Source organism: Myotis davidii, unplaced genomic scaffold, assembly GCF_000327345.1.
Source record: "Myotis davidii unplaced genomic scaffold, ASM32734v1 scaffold980, whole genome shotgun sequence".
In the NCBI taxonomy this organism is placed as follows: Eukaryota; Metazoa; Chordata; class Mammalia; order Chiroptera; family Vespertilionidae; genus Myotis; species Myotis davidii.
In genome coordinates, this window is record NW_006292236.1 from 576,896 (window position 1) to 586,394 (window position 9,499).

At 43.4% G+C, this 9,499-nt stretch overlaps 1 protein-coding gene across 1 annotated transcript in view; it reads left to right on the forward strand.

Moving 5' to 3' along the window:
* Positions 1–6,645: 6,645 nt before the first annotated feature.
* The window catches only part of TRDMT1 (tRNA aspartic acid methyltransferase 1), a 37,062-nt gene continuing 34,208 nt past the window's right edge, over positions 6,646–9,499 (forward strand). Inside the window, exons 1-2 of the mRNA XM_015565286.1 lie at positions 6,646–6,712; positions 7,638–7,747. Of these exons, the coding sequence (XP_015420772.1) occupies positions 6,646–6,712; positions 7,638–7,747 (177 nt within the window). The remainder of the gene's footprint in view (positions 6,713–7,637; positions 7,748–9,499) is intronic.

Sequence of the window (9,499 nt, forward strand, 5' to 3'; positions counted from 1 at the left end):
CGGGGGGAGCTCCCCAACCCCCTGATTGGCCCTGCTCTGTGCATTACAGGGCACGGAGCCTCAACCCCCATGATGGGCTCTGCTCTGTGTGTGACAGGGGGTGGCGCCGCAACCTCCCCATCGACCTTGAGTGTGACGGGGGCGGTGCCCCAACCCCCCAATAGGCCCTACCCTAAGCGTGACTGAGGGTGGCATCGCAACCTCCTGATCCGCCCCTGCCTTGAGTGTGACGGAGGCGGTGCCCCAACTCCCCAATTGGCCCTGCTCTGAGCCCGACCAGGGATTGGGCCCCTGCCCTCTCACCCGGGAGCAGGCCTAAGCCAGCAGGGCGTTATCTCCCGAGGGGTCCCAGACTGCGAGAGGGCACAGGCCAGGCTGAGGGACCCCCCTTCCCCCCGAGTGCACAAATTTTTGTGCACCGGGCCTCTAGTATATATATAAAACCCTAATATGCAAATAAACCTAATGATGGAACAACCAAACAACTGGCCCCATGACATGCACTGACCACCATGGGGCGCGCGCGGAACACAGTGGGCATCGGCTGTGGCAGGATGGTGGAGCAGGTGAGCGGGGCACCAGATCAAGGTGGGACACCAGTCACTGTCATCGGGGCGAGCCTCTGGTGGTTACTCAAAATTCTTTGCTCCTGCGTGCTGTGGTCCTGCCCAGTGCTCGCACCCGCTGCCAGCGCTGGAGCTGCCTCTCACACCTGGTGCTGCCCCCAATCACTGGGTGCCATCAGTGAATGGGAGCAGCAGCTGCTGGTCCCAATCACCCCTCAGGGCTTCTCCACCTCCCCCTGCTCCTGAGGGGTAATTGGGGCCAGCAGCCGCCTCTTGCACCACTTGCCGGTTATGGCCCTGCTCACACCTGCTGTTGGTGCCGGCACCAATCGCTTTGCGCCATTAGCGGGTGATAGTGATAGTAGGGTCGGTGCTGTCAGTGTATGGGACTGGCGGCAGTGGGAGTGGGGCTGCCAGCAGAAAGAAGACCAGGGGCTGCGGCAGGAGGGGCTAGGCAGGGGCATGGAGGATGGGCCGGGACCCACCCCTGTGCCCACAGCAGCCTCGCGGCCCACAGTTCCTTTCAAGGTGCATAATTTCATGCACTGGACCCCTAGTTTAATCTATGATATTCCAGTTAGAAGTCAGGCAATGAGAAGTCAGGCAATGAATAGGAATTTTAATAATTATCGAAAATCTATATACTAGGTGTTTTACATATTTCATTTCCTCTTTATAGCAGCTCTTTGTGGGAACTGCTATTACCATATTTTTCCGTGTATAAAATGCCCCCATGTATAAGATGCCCCCCTTTTTTCCAACCCAAAATTAAGAAATCAATATGTTAAACATAAAACACAAAACGTATTTATTTAGTAACTAGAGACCTGATGCATGAAATTCGTCCAGGGGTAGGCCCTCCTTCCCCCGGCTGCCGGCTTCACAGCTCTGGCTGCTGGCTTTGCAGCTCCACCCCCGCCCGCACCCGCCTTGGCCTGACGCTTGTCCGTGTTCACCGCCACACACCCCTGGTTTCTTGGAGCCCCCTGATCAATCATCTGCAGAGGATGGCCTGGCGCTAGTGCATGTCATAGTGTGGTCTTCCGGATGGTCGTTCTGCTGTTCGGCCGTTCGGTCAATTTGCATATTACGCTTTTATTCTTATAGATTACCGCAGGTAATGTTTGTATACCAGTACTATAATATTATGCAGCATATCACTTTATTCAGCCTCTGTTGCATCACTGCTCTCTTCTTCATCACTATTAGTTCCAGACATATCAATTTTTTCAACTTGTATCACTGCTGTCTTCTGACTCACTGTCTATATATGTGAGATCATCCTCATAAATTGGTGGCATTTTCTGAGCTAACTTTGTTCATGTTCTCATGGCCAGTCCTTCTCTCCTCATGAATTTGAAGCACCATATTGTCTTTCCTGTAAAATCAACAATGTTCGTTTCGCTTGCAAACATTCTTGCCTGATTTGAATAAGCTTGGTTGACACACATAAGCCACTCTGGTGTTGCTCCATAATCCAAGTCTGCTCCAAGTTTGCCAGTTTTGTTGGTTTTCCTTTTAAGGCCTTCTTTTTTGGCATCTTAAGGAGTTGTTCTTCCTATTTTCTCCACTGTTTGATCATACACTCAGTGAGAGGAGGTCCAAATTGTCTCTGCATCTCTATTTCCATGCTCTTTTACATAGCTGATTATATTCAGTTTGAATTTTGCAGAGTAAAACAATTGCTTACTGGTATTTATTTTTTATATTTTGACATCTTCATGGGCTCAGAATGCTCCAGTCCCTGTTGCATCTGCATACTCTCCACCTCCACCTCCACTTACGGCATCAGCTGATGTCAGTGACAATGAGGCTCGATTGGAGGGAGCCTGTTTGACAAGATATGGGCAGCTATGCACAAGTGCTGCTCCCTCTTCAGCTGACTTCCTTGTATAAAACGCCCCTTGATTTTCAGTCTAACGATTTTAGAAAAAAATAGCATCTTATACACGGAAAAATACTGTATGTCCACTTCATTAAGTGGACATAAGGAAATTGAGGATTAGGGGCTACATAACTAAGTGTCAGATCCAGAATTTGAACATGAGTTCTCTGACTCCATAGGCTGTCTTGGCATGGTACCCACTCTATAAAAGGCTTCCTATTCTGTTCAGAGAGAGCTGTGCTACCCAGTATGGTAGCCACAGCCATACGTAGCTATTGAGATTTAAATTAATTAAAATTAAATTAAATGAAAAAGTCAGTTCCTTAGTTGCACTAGCCGCATTTTAAGCACTTAGTAATCACGTGGCTAGTGACTACCATATTGGACAGCACAGATACAGAACATTTTCATCATTACAGTTCATCATTGATGTACTAAGCAGTTTTAGAGTTTCAAGTTAACTCTAATTTCAACTGCCTATTAAACTTTCCTTTAGGGACCAGATATGTCCCTGGAAATTGAGGCTTCCTGCATGCCCAAGGATAAGGGTGATGCAGGGCTGTGCAGGATTGTGCGGCCTCTACCAAACTGCTTTTATTTCTTGCTTTTCTTCTGCACAGGGAAGTTTAAGGTATGGTAAGAAAGTGAAAGCAAGGGAGGGAAATAGAGAAAGAGAGAAATAGGGAAAGCAGTAGCTGTATTAACTACCTCAATATGCCAAAATCATTTTAAGTGGACTTTTCTAGAGACTTACTGGAAAAATTTCTTACAGCTTAACTTGTTTTCTCAAGGTCCTCTTCAAGATTCATTTCCTCCTCTTCTCTTTATATTATCTGGCATAGCATCTTTATTTTCCTTTCAAAGTGAACTCTGTCGATGTGCCTTTTTAAAACATTAATTTAGCACCTCACTTCCCCATGTCTTGACTGTATACAAATCTCAAACAGTTCCATCCACTTTCTGATTGAAGGGCTGTTGTATTTAGTCAGATCTGTGTAACAATGATCTAAAAGCAGGAGTTGGGCCCTAGCTGGCTTACCTCAATGGATAGAACGTTGGTCTGGAGACTGAAGGGTCCTGGCTTTGATTTCGGTCAAGGGCACATGCCTGGGTTGTAGGGCTCGATCCCCAGTAAGAGGTGTGTTGGAGGCAGCAAATCAATGATTCTCTCTCATTAATGTTTCTATCTCTCCCTCTCCCTTCATCTCTGAAATCAATAAAAATATATTTAAAAAATATATTTTGGTTGGCCACAATAAAAGCAGGGGTGAGGAAAGGCCGTTTGGGTATTTATAACGTCATTTACAGGCCATACAAAATTATCAACTTAAAAATTAGCCTGCTATATTTGGTCAAGCATTTAATTAACTCAACCCTAATGCCTTGGCAGGGCCAGACAAAATGATTTTGAGGCCTTATATGGCCCACGGGCCAGATGTTCCCCACCCTTGAGTATGTCTGAACCCAAAGTAAATTGGTTTTGGTTGACTACTAGTTAAACTTCTAAGGATTAAAAATTAGATTTTTTAAAGCTTACTTTTTATCTTATTTCACAGAAATAATTTGTTATTTTTGAAATGCAAAAGTATTCAAAACAAAACAACAAATGTACTTTGCTTATAGTGATAAAATATTTGGCAATGATTTTAAATTTAGAGTCCTTGCAGGTCTGGTTTTGCTTAGTACTTTTATTCTTAATGAAGCTATTACTTTAAATGAAACAGACATTGGATGCATTCAGCTGATCGTCCATTTCACAACTAGATGTCAGTGTTAACATACCTGATTAGATGTCTCAGGTGTGCTTTTAAGGAGGTAATTCAAATAATTACTCACCTATATGAGGTGTAGATCAGAAAATAAATTGTAAAGAAGGAAAAGAAGAAATGTACTTTTTCACTACTACTAAGCAGAGTGACACTTCCACACAATCTTTCCAGAAAGAGTGATCAGAAAAAGAAGGGACATTATTGCTGTTTAAATGCTGTGTGTGTGTGTGTGTGTGTGTTTGTGCGTGTGTGCATGATTCTTGCTTGCTTAAATAATTGTATTAACCAACTCCAGGCACTTTCAGTTTGTTGCCTTTATTGCAAATTACATCTTTTATTTAGCAAAACAAATTATTCAGTGAAGTTTATTTAATTCTGAGCTTTTATGATGGTTAGTAGTAGCTTAGTTCTTGACCTGAATGATAATAGGTGATTTTGCAAAGTGATCTTTATATACTAATTTTTTTATTGTTTAAAAGCCTTTTTTATTTATGTTTCAAGATCTCTCTGATGCTTTTGACAAAGATATAGTTTATATCTTTATTTTATACTAGATGCCCAGTGTACAAAAATTTTGCACTGGGGTGAGGGGGGCGTCCCTCAGCCCGGCCTGTGCCCTCTTGCAGTCTGGGACCACTCAGGGGATGTCCACCTGCTGACTTAGGCACACTCCCAGGGGATCAGGCCTAAACTGGCAGTCAGACATCCCTCTGGCAGCCCAGGAGCCCTCAGGGGATGTCCACTTGCCAGCGGGGACCAGGCCTAAGCTGCAGTCAGACATCCTTAGTGCTGCTGAGGAGGCGAGAGGGGCTCCCACCATCACTGCTGTGCTTGTGGCTGAGCAGAGCTCCCCTTGTGGGAGCACACTGACCACCAGGAGGCAGCTCCTGTATTGAGCATCTGCCCCCTGGTGGTCAGTGTGTGTCATAGTTTGCAGGCAGGAAGCTTGGCTTTCTCCATTGCCGGGGTAATCAAGCCTCCTGCTTGCTCCAGCTCCGTGGCTGCCAGCCGCCATCTTGATTGGGTTAATTTGCATATAGTTGCTCTGATTGGCTGGTGGGCATGGCTTGGGGCGGAGCAAAGGTATGGTTAATTTGCATGTTTCTCTTTTATTAGATTAGATTATGGCAAGTAATTAGTTATTTAATTTACACTCAATTGGAGGTAGCCACCTGTGATATTACTAACAGGAATTCAAAGTTTCCTGTGACCTGTATACAAGGCAGCAGGGTACCTAGGAGATAATTGGTCCTAACCCAGTGTTTTGAGCCCAGTAGATATTTAGTCCTCCCTCTGTCCCATAATAATAGTAGCTAGTGAATAATTAAACGGGAATTATTGGCGAATGCAGCTCTAAGTTATGTTGTGCAAAATTGTGAAGCCTTCAATCAAAATCAATGTTTCATGACATCTGTCATTTGTTTTGACACATCTTTCAATTTTTAGGTTAATCTAATTATATGAATTATAACTATTTTTCTAATTTCATCCGCTGATCGATTTTTTTATTTCAGTTGAATATCAACCCATTGTAAAAGTAAGATGAAAAAAAGAGAGTTTTCAAGCAAAGATCGAGTTGCGATTGTCCAGTTCTTGATGCATCAGAAGAAAAAGGAAAAGTTGCAGAAAGGTCCAATTACGTTAGCTGCAAAACTATCTGAACACTCAAAATAAAAATTAGGAGTACTATTTTTAATTTATTGTTTAATTTAATCTAGTTTTTTGATAATAAATGTTGTGTTCTATATTTATTTTCTTTTGCTACTATTATTATGGGACAAATTACATTCATCAACTGCTACTATTATTATGGGACAGAGGGAGTATGTATTTACTTAAGAGACATACATGCCCTTTATTTCTCTCTGGCATCATCTCCTCTAGGCCTCAGTGTATGGTTGTGATTTCTAAATGTCTGAGCCTTCTCTGTTGCCCCATCTTGTGTTTTATGTCTAGATGGAATTCGTGCAAGAGTAGGCCTTCCTTCCCCCGGCTGCCGGCCTGGCTTCCCTCTGGCACCCGGGACCCGGGCTTCCTTCGCAGCCCTGGCTTCATCTGGAAGGTCGTCCAGTCTAATTAGCATATTACGCTTTTATTATAGGTGCCTACTTCATGAACCCTAGCTCCTCACATCCTTTTTTTTTTTTTGATTCTTGGGTTATCTAAGCTAGTAACAGCAAATGAGTAGTAAAGAAATAGCTATTGGAAGCTACTATGTACTTTTGTAATATTTTCTCTGATGGTTTTCCTAAGAGGTCTGAAATACTTTTATTTTTAAAACTCTTCAATTTTTCCCTTGTCTTGGAACAGGGTAAACACATAGTGTGTTTTGGGGAAGAAGGGCAAAGAAGACGGTAATTGCAAAATATAACAGCAGCTACTCTTACATACTAGTAGTTCAAATTTTGATTGCCATTTAAAGACTATGGTGGAATTTTCTGAATCTGAAAGCATTTTCAACATGCTTTTCTTTAGCAGCAAGACAGTTGAAGGTATGCCCTTGTAATTATTTTCCTTACTCTTCTTATATTCTCTCCCATTCTGTTCAGATTTTTAATATTTGATCTGTGAACTTTTTACATTTGGATGCCCATTAATTGTTCATCTCATTTAAAAGCTTACCTAAATCTTAAATGGGTTAATTTTGTGTCATGTGAGTTATATCTCAATCAGCCTATTACTTAAAAAAAAAAAAAAAAACTTACTGAAAAGCATTATCAGTGGTATTGGGAGCACTTTGTATTGATGTTAGAAGGTGAGGAACAAATAATAGTTATCTAAGTTTCCAAGTGATATGGCTTTTAAGAATATATTTCTGTTGCCTATTTTTGGTTTAACTTAGGAAAACCTTCTATTTAACTCATAAATATATATACCTTAATGGAGGGTGGGAAGCAAATATAAGAGATAATGACTAAAACATGTAAATCTTATTTTTAGCTTTGGAATGCTGTTAGAGAGATGAACCAGAGGTCCTAAATATTCCACTTCATACCTGGGCTGGTCGTCAGTTGATAATCTGAAATTCAACTAGATCAGCAATTTTCAACCTTTTTCATCTCATGGCACACATAAACTAATTACTAAAATTCTGCAGCACACCAAAAATATATATTTTTTGCCGATCTGCCAAAAAAATAGGTATAATTTTGATTCATTCACACTGGACAGCTATTGTGTTAACTGTTGTCATTTTTTTATTTGACAATCTAAAGAAAAAGAATCAGTGCCCCTGACTAAATAGCCAGGTATTGCATGTTTTAAAAGTTTTTGTGGCACAGTGGTTGAAAATCACTGAACTAGATAATTGAAGAATTGAGGAAATGTACTATAAAATTCATTATTTTGACTTCTCTATAATGAAAAAAATCTATGTTAAGGACTTTACATTTTAAGATATTCCATTTCTCATTACAGAAAGCGGTATACCTGCACATGTGGTGGCTGCCATTGATGTAAACGATGTTGCTAATGAAGTATACAAGTATAATTTTCCTGAAACACAGTTACTAGCCAAGACAATTGAAGTGAGTAGCTATTATTATTATTTTAATAAGCATAGAGCAAGGAGAATATGATTGAAAAACACTGCAAGATACTATTATCTTAATTCAATGATAATTTATCTACACTAATAAAAGAGAAACATGCAAATTGGTGTCACTCCGCTATGCCCACCAGCCAGTCAGATGAGTATGCAAATTAACCCAACAAAGATGGCAGTTAATTTGCATACGTAGGCATGGAGCGAGGACTGCCAGCTCCGGCAGAATGAAGACTGATGGCTGAAGAGGCTTGGCTTCTCCGCTGCGGCTGCAGCAAGCAGCTGGAGCAAAGACCTGGGCCACAGGTGCCGAGGAAAACCGGTGCTGGCAGCCAGGGGAAGGGTAGGCCCATTGCACGAATCTCTTCGTGCAACAGGCCTCTAGGCCTATGTAATAAAGCCCAGCGACCAAACAGTGGAATGACCAGAACGACCATTCAACCAGACACTCAACGCAGGAGCTGCCCCTGGAGGTCAGTGCATGGCACTCCTACAGCAGGCTGATCCCCGCAGGCTGCCCCGCACCAGTGCACGAGTCACAGCACTAAAAGCTGGCGGTTACTAAGCACTGTCCTTGTGTCAGGCAAAGGCCACTTACTGTCTTCACTTACCTATGATTTTATGTGTGTGTGTGTGTATTAAATGTGTGTATGTATAGATACACACACACACACACAGTGAGTGGCCGGATTATTATGACCACCTCATCAATACTTTGTTGGGCCACCTTTTGCCTTCATTACTGCGGCGATTCTTCTTGTCATTGACTCCACGAGATGTTGAAAGGTGATGTGAGGAATCTGACACCATGCCTGATGAATAGCAGTGTCCAGTTCTTTGAGATTTGATGGTTGTGGAACCAGTTGCCTGATGGCTCTTTTAACTTCATCCCACAAATGCTCAATTGGATTGAGATCTGGTGATTGTAGGGGCCACCTAAGCAAGGCAAAGTCTCCCTCATGTTCTTGAAACCACTCCTGCACAATATGAGCACCATGGCATGGCACATTGTCTTGTTGGAAGAAGCCATCTCCATTGGGATACGCCATCAACATGATAGGATGAACTTGATCAGCAACAATACTTAAGTATGTTGTGCTATTCAGATGTTTATAATGGTCTGGCCCTCTCGCAACTTCAGCGTAAGATTTGCCTACAAACGTCAGGTGGTCATATCTGGCCACTAAATATCTACACTAATAAAAGAGAAACATGGTAATTGGCGTATGACCGCTGCCCTTTTCTTTGGCTAATCAGGGCGATATGCAAATTAACTGCCAACTAAGATGGTGGTTAATTTGCATATGTAGGCACAATGCAGGGAGGCGAAAGGGAAAGCAGGAAGAAGCCCCCTACCATTGACAGTGATCGGAAACCCAGGAGGGAGCTAAGAGCCAGGGGGCAGGGCAAAGGCGGCCCCCAGCCATGATCAGAGAATTGGGTGCCTTTGCCTCCCTGGCCAGTGATAGCAGGAAGTAGGGGTGGAGCCAGCGATGGGAGCTGGGCACGGTCGAAGCTGGCAGTCCCGGGGGCTAGGGGTCCCTTGCCTGGGCCTAAAGTGGAGCCCGCGATCATGGGGTTGCTGCCGCTGCGGGTCCACGCTGCCTGGGCCGTACGCCTCAGCCAGAGGCCTTAGGCCTGGGCAGGGGCGGAGCCTGCAACCTTGGGGAGCTGGGGGTCCCCTGCCCAGGCCTAATGCCTTGGCCAGAGGCGTTAGGCCTGGGCAGGGGCAGAG